The 12,770-nt window shown below is 40.9% G+C and overlaps 1 protein-coding gene across 6 annotated transcripts in view; it reads left to right on the forward strand.

The window, feature by feature from the left end:
* LOC129779357 (hemicentin-1-like) overlaps positions 1–12,770 on the forward strand; it is an 866,908-nt gene that overhangs the window by 478,171 nt on the left and 375,967 nt on the right. For all 6 annotated transcript variants that reach the window (XM_055786770.1, XM_055786775.1, XM_055786771.1 and 3 more), the window contains exon 2: positions 3,050–3,257. In XM_055786770.1, the coding sequence (XP_055642745.1) occupies positions 3,050–3,257 (208 nt within the window). The remainder of the gene's footprint in view (positions 1–3,049; positions 3,258–12,770) is intronic.

The raw sequence follows: 12,770 nt of genomic DNA on the forward strand, positions 1-12,770 counted from the left end.
TGTACTCGTGGTTTTGAAAAAAACCATTTCGAACGCCCTCGATGCCGCCTTGTTCTGGATTTGCCACCAAAGCAGTTTGTATAAAGAACAAACTTTGTTCTTCTGCTACCCGCTGCCGTTTTGCGATTGCGTTTGCCACTCGCCACTCGCTGCAACTGCCTGTTGTTGTCTTGATGTCCACCGAACTGAATGTGTTCTGTTCCGAATGCGGGTTTTCTTATCGCCGCGAGCAGCTTTGCCAGCTTACTCGATCACTTCGGCGGCCGAAACTATATAGCGCCGGCTAGGTGGACTGGTGTACTGGTACTAACGCGCTCGGCCTAGCTACCCTTGCGAGGAACTCCAGATCAACACGGTTCGAGCGGGATTTTGCCTTTCCCTTCACTTTTCCTCCTTTACCATGTCCAGACATGGCTGCTTGTGTTGGTTTGTTGATGTGTTGTGATGCGAACCGATGTTGTGTACGGTTTGAATGAGAATGATCGTTACGGCAGCGGAGCGGGGATTTTTAAGCTGACTGGCTGGCTCGAGAATTACGCATGAGTGAGACAGCGACCAATGTTTCGTTCATTTTTTTTTCTTTTTCCTTTCCAATCGTGCTTCATTCTATTTCGCTGCTGCTCTGGTTGCCCGTTTTTGTCGGTACGATTTGAGGAGCACAAAATGGACCAATCAAAAATGGGCACATAGTGCATTTTGACAATGCTTGATATTTCACAATTATTCAATTATTTATCTCAAGAAAAATGAAATGTTATTCGTTGTGATAGTTGCGTAGATATATTTCCTATCAATTGATGCAAAAACCTTTGCGATCTATTGAGAAATGCTCGAGTTATAAGCGTTCCAAATCTTGCATTTTTTCCTACTTGTTCAGTGCCTAGATTTCCATTTCACCCCCTATATCTTCCGGTTAGACGTAGTCCTACGTCAAAAATACGAGTCTAATGTTTTGCGATAAAGAACTAAATTATTACTTTTGGCGAAAATCTGGGAACCACTATATCGGTTTGGCATGGAATGGCTGTATAAATATACATACAGCCATTTTTCTAAATATACACACTTTAGATTAGATTCTGTGTATCCTATTCAATCCTCCAACTTTGTCGGAGATCGAATTTTAATCAGTGAAATGATGTTCAGGCAAAAATGTTTCATGAAAAAGACATTTATTTTGGATGCGTCCTCATATAAAACAGTTCCAACTTAAATAGTCTTAATGGTATTGTTCGCATCCGATGACATTGCCTTTTTTTTGTCCACCTTATTTTGCGAAGAGATTGGACGCCAAATTCCAATACTTTTCCGCAAAATCCTGAAGTATGAATAAAGACCCAGTTATTATTGCCTAAAGGCCTCATGCCGCAACAAAAGCGGGCTTCATTCGGCAGTGCTCAAATTGTCACAAGAGTTTCCGCAATCTCCGAAAGTAACGACAGTCGGTTTATTGTTATGCGTTTATACATACAAAATTGAGGAAAAGAGTGGAAAATTTCGAATGAAAAACACAAGAGCACACAATTCCGCTAGCGATACAAAACCAAACGGCTGTTAGTGGATAAAAATGAAAATGAGTTTGTATTGGCTCGAAAGTGCATGGGACGGTTTCACTACTGCAGCGAGGTGATCCCGTTTTTTGGAACGGTTTCCACGTAAATTAATGTTTACGACTTGGCACGATTCGGGACAATTCCGCTGGAATTGATGGTCGTGTTTGACAATATTGAAACTGCATTTTTTATTGTGACAGGCGCATATCATGAGATGTGTTGCGTCAATCAAGCCCAGTGATAATTGAGTTTGGATATTGACTCCGATTACATAATCTTTTTTCGGTTTCAAATTTGCTTCCATATTGTCGTCATGAATACAAAATCAGTTTTGACTGACTCAAGCCCAACACTTGAGATGAAGAGTCTCAATTTCCTAATTTCCAATAGTGGCAATTAAATGTTTCCTTTCCTGACTTTGACATTCGATTACACTCCTCCGTTCCGTTGCGAAACCATTGGCTTACCGGATGGACAATTTTAAAACGTGGTGTAATGTCGAGGACTGGACTGTGTCAACTATGATATACTCCATTGTGTGTAGCAGTGCAAACATTTATCAAACTGCGAAAATAACTGCTCCGTGGCCTAGCATCAGACTCAGCATAGCGCTGCTGCTGTGAAATGGCTTTTAGCCACAACTGCGAGCCGGATGTGTGCAATTTCTGCGAACCACATATGTGAAGCTTTACAAACAGACATTTCCTCCGCACTCCGACACTCAGCGAATCGTAGCGTAGCGATGGGTGAGATGGAACTTTTTTGCACCCTATCCTACCACCCCATAACACGTGTGTTTGAAAAGCTCACCCCGCCCACTTATATGTCCTACTGCCGAACGGATTGACTTAAGAAGAAGAAGAAGAAGCGGATGACCATCCTTCAACGGGGTGATAGTCCGGACAGGAAACAGGCACTCCCAGAGGCAATACTGGTTGGCTGCTGCCACATACACAAGGATTAAAATTGGATCAGAAGACACAAGACACGGTGACACGAGTTGTACGGCGCGGCCAGGACCATTCGGAACCATGTGCACACTTGATGGTGGCTTTTGTGTACTCAGCAAATCCATTGCGGCGGCCTCACGTCGCCATGGCTCCATGAATCCTTTCCCTCCAGCGAGAGTGGAACGTGGGCGAAAGATGAATTAAAGTTATTAAAATTAAAATAGAGTCGTTAATCAAATCTGACAGACTGTGCGGATATAATGAAGCAATATGGACGAAACGGGCTCTCAATTTATGGAATGCGTGGGAAGGGACACTGTGCGATGACTTAGAATTACGTAGGTACATCAGTTTTATACAACGTCACTATGAATTCGATTATGGAATCTTCTGGTAATTCATTAGGCAGCATGGCGACTAGGAAACGGTCCTTTCTACCTCGAATCAGTGATCAATAATATCTAAAAAAATGTAAAAATGCAAACTGAATTATCCTTAGCTCGAGTCGAGTGGTACTAATTTTCTTCCTTTTTCTCTTGGTTTCAGTGTTCGCGATATTAACGGTAACCATTGGCTCTGTCGCTTTGGTGGACGAAAATCTTGACACGCGGGAAGGCGAAACCCTCACCCTCAAGTGTCGCTTCGGTGAGCAGCAGTCCTCCAACGATTTCACCTACTACTGGGCCCGATGGACGACGGCCAACAAGTACGATAACGTGGCCATCAACAACGTCCAGCTCAACACCAATTACAGGTAGGTTTTCGACGCTGCATATAATGACCACGACCCCGGAGAATTTGCAATTCGTGTCAAGGGTTTTTTTTTCGCTGGCTGGCCTATACTTAGGGATAGTGGTATCGATTTCAACGAGTCTAATAAGTCTTGTCCTGTAAGGAAATTCGCAAACTTTTAGACATTCGTGGGAATGATTGCTTGAAAATACGACATCCATTCACTCCAAATTTTGCAGTTTGCAGTTTCGTTCTGTGATCGATTCGAAGAGCCTTCTTCGAAGTGACATCCTGTTTCTGATAAACACCAAAAATTCACACTAAAAGTATACGGAAAGGAAACGTTCATTATCAGGGTCAGGCTGGAGTTCAACCATCGTTTCCCTGAAATAACCTTCCTCAAACGATAATTTTTTTGTTATTGAGTTACCGATTTAAAGGCGCTTCGAAGGTATTCGATGAAAACAGAGAACTCATTGAAGCGCATCGGGTGTATTTGATAGGGGTTGCGTCATTAGACTCTCGTGGGTTATTCACGGTTACTTGATTGATTTTGATAGAGGTATCTTGCACTATCACTGTGAAACTATCCTAATCATTATCAGCTTTTCTCGACCCAGCATATTCACTCAAGCTTGATTCTAAAAACAATTTGATTGTTTTTTTGACGTGGGACTACGTCTAACCGGAATATATGGGGGGTAAAATGAAAACCTAAACACAGAACATGCAGGAAAAAATGAAAGATTTCGATTGCTTATTTCTCTAACATTTTTTACTGGATCGGAAAGATGTTTGTATCAATTGATAGGGAATATTTCTACGCATCTATCGCAATTTATAAAATGTTATTTTTCATTGGATAGAAATATTGAATAGCTGTAAAATGTTAGGCGTTATCTTAACGCCCTAACTGCCTCGTTTTGATTATCCCGATTTACGGTTTCTCCAATACAGACTTCATAACCACGCAGCCTTGAGGAAATCGGCATTGCAACTACATGAAAGTAGGGGGATTTTTGTTTTCACAGAGATATGTTCCCTAACACAGACTTCAAAACCAAGCAGCAAGTAAAGAAAGATAGAGGGAGTTTTTGTTCCCACCGGAATGTGTTCTCTAACAGATATTTCAAAACCAAGGTGCCTGGAAGAAATCGGCACTGCAAACACATGTAAGTTGGAGGTATTTTTGTTCCGACTGAGATGTGTTTCCATAACACAGACATCAAATCCATGGAGCGTGGGGATATTGGCATTGCAAATTCATGTAAATCGGGGACATTTTTGTTCCGACTGAAAGTTGTTTCCCTAACACAGACTTCCAGACCAAGGTTTCTGGGGAAGTCGGCTTTGCAAATAAATGCAAATTGCGAATACTTTTGTACTCGCTTGCCTTTGTGCAGACTGGAATGTAGTATATAAATATAATATATCTGACCCGCATGTTTTTTTTTGCTTTCCGGAAAGTGTTTTCCTAACACGGATTACACAACGTTTTGGCTCAGTTATTCAAGATTACATTGAAGGATATGCCTTCATATCTTCATCTCACTGAATTTCTACGCATATCATTGGAAGATTTGGCAAAATGTTGATATCCATTTGCTGCGATAACGCCTATTGATTAAATAATATGCGTTCGACGAACATGTCAAAATAGAAAATGAGTGCCTGAAGTTCATCAAATCAAGTAAATTCGGGATTCGAGAAGCACGTACACATGAGAGATACGAACTTCAGAGGGAAATGTAAAATACAATAATCGTTTGATAACTCTTCCGTCGACATATTTTGTAAATCCTAGGCATCATACAAAACGTAAAAGGACAGTAATTTTATGTACTTGTAATGAAGAATATAATCTATCACAATGCATGAATTGACCTTACAAGGCATTTGTTCAATCTTTTTACTCACAAATCAAATATATTGAATTCAATTCAATTCGGAAATTGTTTTATTCAATCAAAAATTTATTCAATACAAATAAATGATTACTAAACTAAGATAGTCCCACGTCAACCTTGTGGTTATATCTAAGATATAACCCACCCATTTTTTTTTCAGAAAGTAACAAAATCGAATCCACATTGCCAACGTACAAACGAAGGAAGTGAAACAACATTATTTTGCAAAGTTTTCGCGGGCTTCGACGGTGCCCCTCGGTGACTCTTTCTTATAACTTAAGATTTTTCTTTGAGTCACCAGTTTTGAGTTCCTGTTTTCTCTTTTTAAGTTACAACATGAGACTGATATTTGAAGAAGCTATACTGTCTCGGGTACAGGTTTTTATAATGGAATAGAGTTTGTAACAATAAATTTGTATTGAGTCTGTTACGGATCGGCACGGATTCGACAAAGAGGAACACACATCGATTTAAATTCAAATCACTTTATTGACAAAACTCCAAAAACATACACTAAACACTTGAACATCCGCAACACATCCCGGATCCGCACCTGGAAAAGGGATCAGAAAGTAATTTGAATATAAAATAATACTTATTGTCACTTACCTTTTTATCTGGAACAATAACCTGCAACAATATAAATATTGTTATATTAATCTAAAAGCATAACAATAGGTACTTACCCGTTTCGTCGGGAACATTCTAGATTGCACATAATGCTCACAACGAGCATTCACAAGAAACACAAACACTCATCATAACAATAACATTCGTCGATATTCTCGGAAAATATGGGAAAGTTAGATCTGATAGAATGTTCTTTACTGACGGTTCATTCATAAACGGGTCCACTGGCATCGGCATCTTCAATGAAAATTCCAGTGTCTCTTTCAAACTCAAAGATCCTTGTTCCGAGTATGTCGCTGAGCTGGGTGCGATATATTACGCATTAGGGATCATTGAAACATTGCCCATCGACCATTATTTTATTTTTTCAGACAGTCTCAGCTCAATAGAGGCAATCCGCTCAATGAAGGTTGATAAACGCTCATCTTATTTCCTAACAAGAATAAAACATCTATTGGGTGTTTTGGTCGAAAAATTATTCAAGATTACCTTATCATGGGTTCCCTCTCATTGCTCGATTCCGGGGAATGAGAAAGCGAACTCGCTAGCTAAGGTGGGCGCTTCAGAAGGCACACTTTTTGAAAGGCAAATTGCTTATAATGATTTTTTTCACATTCCTCGTCAGGACACACTCGTTAGTTGGCAACGCATGTGGAGTGAAGATGAGTTCGGTCGTTGGTTACACACGATTATCCCTAAGGTTGGTTTATGTGCTTGGTTTAAGGGATTGAATGTAGGTCGTGATTTCATTCGCGTGATATCTTATCGGCTTATGTCCAATTACTACAACCTAAACGATCTCTATCGCATTGGGCTCGCAGCAAACAATCTTTGTGATTGTGGCGATGGCTAGAGCACTGAGAGCAAAAGGCAGGCAATCCCCGTCCGGGATATCTTAGGTCACCGTGATCCTGATCTTCTGCTTCATCTATACTTGTTCCTCAGAAACGCCGATGTCAACGTTTAATGATGTTTCCTTCGTTGTGTCCCTGTTTCATATTACTCCTATCCGATCTATAAACTTTTACTTAGTCGCGGCAATACATAAAGGATGTGTCACATCAAATTGCATCACGGAAAAAACGCTGTAGAAATTTAATTTTTAGGAATTATATCTTCAGCTTTCGCTTATAATCAGATAAGAGTGTATAGATCATGTTGGCCATGCTTCACTGTCAATTTTTCGTAAATTTGGAAAAATGTCGTCGAACGAAAAAGAGCGTCGTGAATTAATCCTGTGCACTCATTTCGAGAATCCGGAGTTGTCACATCGGGACATCGGTAAGATGCTGGGAATCGTCCAATCCACGGTCAGCAGAGTACTAAAACGATACTTCGAGAACCTAACCATCGACCGGAAGGTGAAGAACGGCAAAAATGGATGCTCCGTCAGTGAAAAAGATCACAAGCGCGTAGATAAGCAGTTTAGACGTGATCCGAGATGTTCGGTCCGGGATGTCGCCAATAAGCTGAATTTGTCAAGTTCATTCGTCCAGCGGACCAAGCAGCGGGAGGGCCTGCGTACATACAAGGTTCAGAAGGCTCCTAACCGCGACGAAAGGCAAAACATGGTGGGGAAGACGCGAGCCCGGAAGCTGTACACCGAAATGCTGACGAAGCCGCATTGCCTGGTAATGGACGACGAACCCTACGTCAAAGCGGACTTTCGTCAGCTTCCGGGCCTGTTGTTCTTCTCCGCAGAGGACAAATTCTGCGTTCCGGAGGAGATTCGCAAGCAGAAACTATTCAAGTTTGCCAAAAAGTACATGGTGTGGCAAGCGATCTGCTCTTGCGGAGAGCGGAGCGCCCCCTTCGTGATGACCGGCACGGTAAACGGGCAGGTTTACCTTAAGGAGTGCCTACAGAAGCGCTTACTACCACTATTGAAGCAGCACGAGGGCCCGACCATCTTCTGGCCGGATCTCGCTTCGTGCCACTATTCAAAGGACGTGTTGGAGTGGTACGAAGCCAACGGGGTCACCTTCGTGCCAAAGGAAATGAACCCGCCCAACGCGCCGGAGCTTCGCCTAATAGACAAATATTGGGCGATTATGAAGCAGGCCCTCCGGAAGAACCCAAAAGTTGTCAAATCTGAGGCGGACTTCAAGAGAAAATGGATTTCTGTTTTAAAAAAAACTACAACCTGACGTTGTACAGAACCTTATGGACGGGGTAAAGAGGAAAGTGCGGGCATACGGGCTTGGGCTCGAAGTATGAATAAAAAGAAAATGCCAAAAGTTGTTTAATAGTTTTTATTTTACTGTCTAAAATTTTCAAAAGGATCGGTCTACTGGGCGAATTTCTACAGCGTTTTTTCCGTGATGCAATTTGATGTGACACACCCTTTACACACACTCTTTACATATACACGGGCCAAAGGTTGTGCAGTTCACTGATGATTCAACAAGAGCCAAAGGTTGTACCGCTCATGACAACTCTACACGAGCTGATGTTTGCGCCGGCTAGTGACCATTCTATCCTGGATTCCTCGAGTCGAGAAGACGCACCACGCTAGATATGGGGTACAGACTAGGGGGGCGCTGCTGATTAATGGTCAGCTGCATCCCAAGTATCCCGTGTCGGGCATAGGTACAGAGCATTGGAGACAGCAACATCACAATTACGAAAACACTTGTAATACTAACCTCGAACCAACCGCGAGTAATCGGTTACATATTACTAACATAGTTATAAGGCAAACATTGTCGAAATATTGAACTCCCGGCCCCGTCAGGTTGACGCCATATGAGCCTATAAATATCCAAAATATATATTTTGGATGAAAAAAAAAATACATGGTGGTTAAATACTCCTCCCCCTCTCTTAGGCTGCCATACAAATGAAACACAAATATCTGCATTACTCGAGAATTAATCAAGCAAATGAAACCAAATTAGGCATAGGATGTTTTAGGGTGCAATAAATGTTTCTATGGTGGTTAGACTCTTCACCACCCTCTCTAGGGGGGCTGCCATCATAGAAATGAAACACAAATTTCTGCATAACTCGAGAACTAATCAAGCAAATGTAACCAAATTAGGCATATGGAGGTTTTTGGGGTACAATAAATGTTTCTATGGTGGTTAAACACTCCACCCCTCTCTCTAAGGAGGGGGAGGGGGCTGCCATACAAATGAAACTCAAATTACAGGGGGCACACAAATACAAACACCTGCATAACTGGAGAACTAATTAAGCACTATTTGGGATGTTAGGGTTTTTGGGTATGAAAAATGTTTCTATGATGGTATGGCATCCCTCCCTCCTCTGGAATGGAGAGGGGGTCCCATAAATATAATACACATATTATTCTATGATATTTTCTGTATAAAATATTTATTCCATGTAAAGGAGAAACATTTTATTGGCAAGTGGTTCAAAAATCTTGAACGAGAATTGTGTCTGACAATAACCTGATATTATAATGATGAGTTTTGTTAGAAATACTAAGACTTTTATAGTAAAAGGTAAATTCAATGGGGTCGATCAGAAGATCAATCAATGAACAGTTCTGCGATTGGACCCATGAACTTGCTAATAGTAAGAAAACGTGAATGTTTGAAGGTATTGATAACAAAAAACAAATTTTGGGCGGGACTAAGTTTGCTGGGTCAGCTAGTATGTCTATACAAAAGGATAAGGAAATGAAAATTTCAGCAAATAATGGAAGTTGAAACAAAGGAATGGGTGTGTGTATGTAATGTATTTATTTGCTCCAGATCACGTTGCATGCATCAAATTAAAGTTCAACCCGAGAAGTTTTTGAAGACATGTTTATACACAGAGGAACGAATCTGGTTTACCATCTGTCATGACTGACGAACAAGACGAAGCCTCTACGATACCTGACATAGCTGATTTATTCCGTCATGTTTTCGAAACTGAAACGATTATTAACAACCTCATTCAAAAAGCAATTGTAAATACACCAATTCTACCTGAGATTGGTCCTCATCCTGTGATTGACGCTGTAACTGTTCACAACACCTGCTCGAAGCTGAAAGCATCATCTTGCCCTGGTCCTGATGGTATTCCATCCATTGATTACCCTGGAATGATCCTCAGAACCTCCCCAGCTACGAAGATCGCTGCAAGCTTTTGGGATTAAATCTGCTCTGCGAGCGACGCAATACAGCGAAAGCTCTGTTTGTTTTCGATCTCTTACAAGAAATCTGTGCAATCACAATTTTCTTCGTCTTCCTACATCGCGCACTAACTATGCCTACCAAGAACCCCTTTGCAAGCATGGCTCGCATATTCAATGACCAAATCGAACTCATTGACTTCAATTTAACGAGAAAACTTATAAAAAGCCGCCTCCTCCATAACCGATAGCGTAAGATAGATTAAGATAATTTGGGTTGTAATTGAACCTGTTGATAGATGTAAATGTAAATAAATAAATCAAAAAGGTATAACCTAACAGAATTCCTTAAATATAACGGTATGGCGGCATTCGATTATTTTTAGAATATTTGCAATGTCGCGAGTATGGCGGCATCCGTTCGCTAAGGGTTAATCGCAAATGTAGTTCGTGGATAAAGGAAGTGGCAATATTGCTGTGATTCTAAATAAGAATAACGCTCGATTGAATGATAACAACGAAGTAACGCGGTTCCAAATAAAAAGGATACATCAGCTTCATTGTTGTCTGGCGCATCGTTGGTTTCCCAATTTATGAACGAGACCCAGTAATTTTCAATTTAGCCGTGCATATTGAAAATGTGAAACGCATATTTTCCTCCAACGAGACAGCATTTGAACGATATGAATATTGATTATTTACCAAACATATCAGTTACATTAGTGAAATACATTGAAACATCATACCAACTTCGTTTGCCGGGTCAGCTAGTATTTTATAAAATGCACCTTTTTTCATGTAATGTTTTTACCATTAAATGTAATACTGTTTTTTACAGCATTGCTACTGATAAGGACATGACCCGGAGCACGAATTTCGTGCACCAATAAATTTTCCTGCGATATAGACTGCAACAAACGGTCATTGTGTAATGCGCCACAAAAAAAATGCTGCGTTCAGTCTATATCTCATGTGGTAGCGTTGAAACCCAAATGCAGCCCAATTTCAGTGCAAAACAAAAAAAAACAAAGCCACATACACCTAAAGCAGAAAGCATACCGTCCGATTCAATTCCATCGAGTATTGGCAGAGAGCATTTACAGCGTATCCTGACAGCCATATGTTGTTCCACTGTTCGATTTCGTGCACTACAAAAGGGCACGGAAGATCATTGTGGTTCGATTAAATCGCCAATTGCCCATAAAGGAGATCCGAAACATCCACTCGAAACTGACCGGTACGCATGAGGATGACCGCGAGCTGATAATTCCACCTTTCGAAATGACGAGGATGTGATTCTCTCCCACCCGATGACCTCGAACTTCGGTGGGTGGATGGTGGATGGGGTGGAAACAAGTGGCCTGGAAATTGGTGACAATGGATTTAATTCCGGATGGTCATTGTCAACACCGCCATTACCATTTTAGTGCGGCTCGGGGAAAATCTTCTCGTGGGAGGCTGAGGTGGGAGGCTTTAATTAATAATCCGACGGTGTGTTTTCATTTCCCACCAACCGACCGACCGCTCCCGGCTATATGGGTGTATTTACCAACCGATTATGTCACTAAATTGTAAATTTCATTACGCCGAGATGATATTTTTAATCATCAGCATAGAGGCTTCCGAAGCGAGCACAAAACCAACCTATGACAAAACCTCATCACCCATGCGGAAGCGACCGAAAAATTTGAGCATACTTTTTTCCCCGCTGTTGTATAACTCTGCTCATTAAAGCACAAATCCAACCGTGCAATGTGCAACTTTCATAATGATTTATAAAAAATTATTCAATAAACAGGATTAAAATAGTTACGAATCCATGCGAATGGTATTGGCGATAAAAATATAAAATACCGCCAATCCAATCATTCATACATTTTTAATCCGTCAAACAACGCTCATCATCATTGATCATGTACAAATTTTTAATTTTCCGGGAAAGAGCGCAGAAACAGGGGAAGGAAGCATACGTCCATGTGTCAGGGAAGATTGTTACGTGGCATGTGTTTTTTGCATCGGTCTTTTTTATCAGTTTGAAAACAATGAGCGAACAATTTTTCGATCATATGGTGTGAATTTTAATTTTACCACCATCCGGAGTACGAATAAGTTAATTTACACGATCAATCATGTTTCGTGCTGATTATAAAAAAAACTCCAGGGCATTATGCGACGGTTCATGAGACCATGTTTGATTATGAATTGAAAAAAAACTATGAATGGGTTATACCTATTAAATAAACGCAAGGTTGACGTAGGACTGCTGTTGGCTTAGTAATGAATTGTATTTCTTAAATTAGCAATAATTACACCTCCGAAGTTCCTCATTCGGTACGATATCGCCGCTGCGCAGAGTTATCTGTGTGTATTGATTAAATTATCGATTAAACTAGTGAATGATTGAAACTATTTACGAGTTCAATTGCAAACAAATCCCTATTTACGTCAACGCATTATGGTAGTAGTTATCGCAGCAAATAGTCATCAACATTTTGCCTAATCATCAAACGGTATGCGTAGAAGTTCAGTGAGCTGGCGACATGAAGATATCTTCCAATGCTTTTTCTTCTTGGATGGCACTAACGTTCGCAGTGGAACTTTTGCCTGCTCAACGTAGGTATTACTTGCGTCATTTTATTAGTAATACTTAGTTGGGATTTCTATGCCGAAAAACACGCCTCAAATGTATTCTGGAGTGGCAAGCTCCAGTATACGCGTGCAAGTCGGAAGAAATTTCTTTGACGAAAAATCTCCCGGCCAGAACGGGAATCGAATCCGAACCTAGTGTGACGCTAACCACTAGGCCATGGGAGCACGTCTTCCAATGCAATCTTGAATAATCGAGCCAAACCGCTGCATTTGTACCCGCTTCTGTAGACCACGATAGCAAAACGAATTCCGGAGTGTAAAAATG

Source organism: Toxorhynchites rutilus, chromosome 3 (genome assembly GCF_029784135.1).
Source record: "Toxorhynchites rutilus septentrionalis strain SRP chromosome 3, ASM2978413v1, whole genome shotgun sequence".
In the NCBI taxonomy this organism is placed as follows: domain Eukaryota; kingdom Metazoa; phylum Arthropoda; class Insecta; order Diptera; family Culicidae; genus Toxorhynchites; species Toxorhynchites rutilus.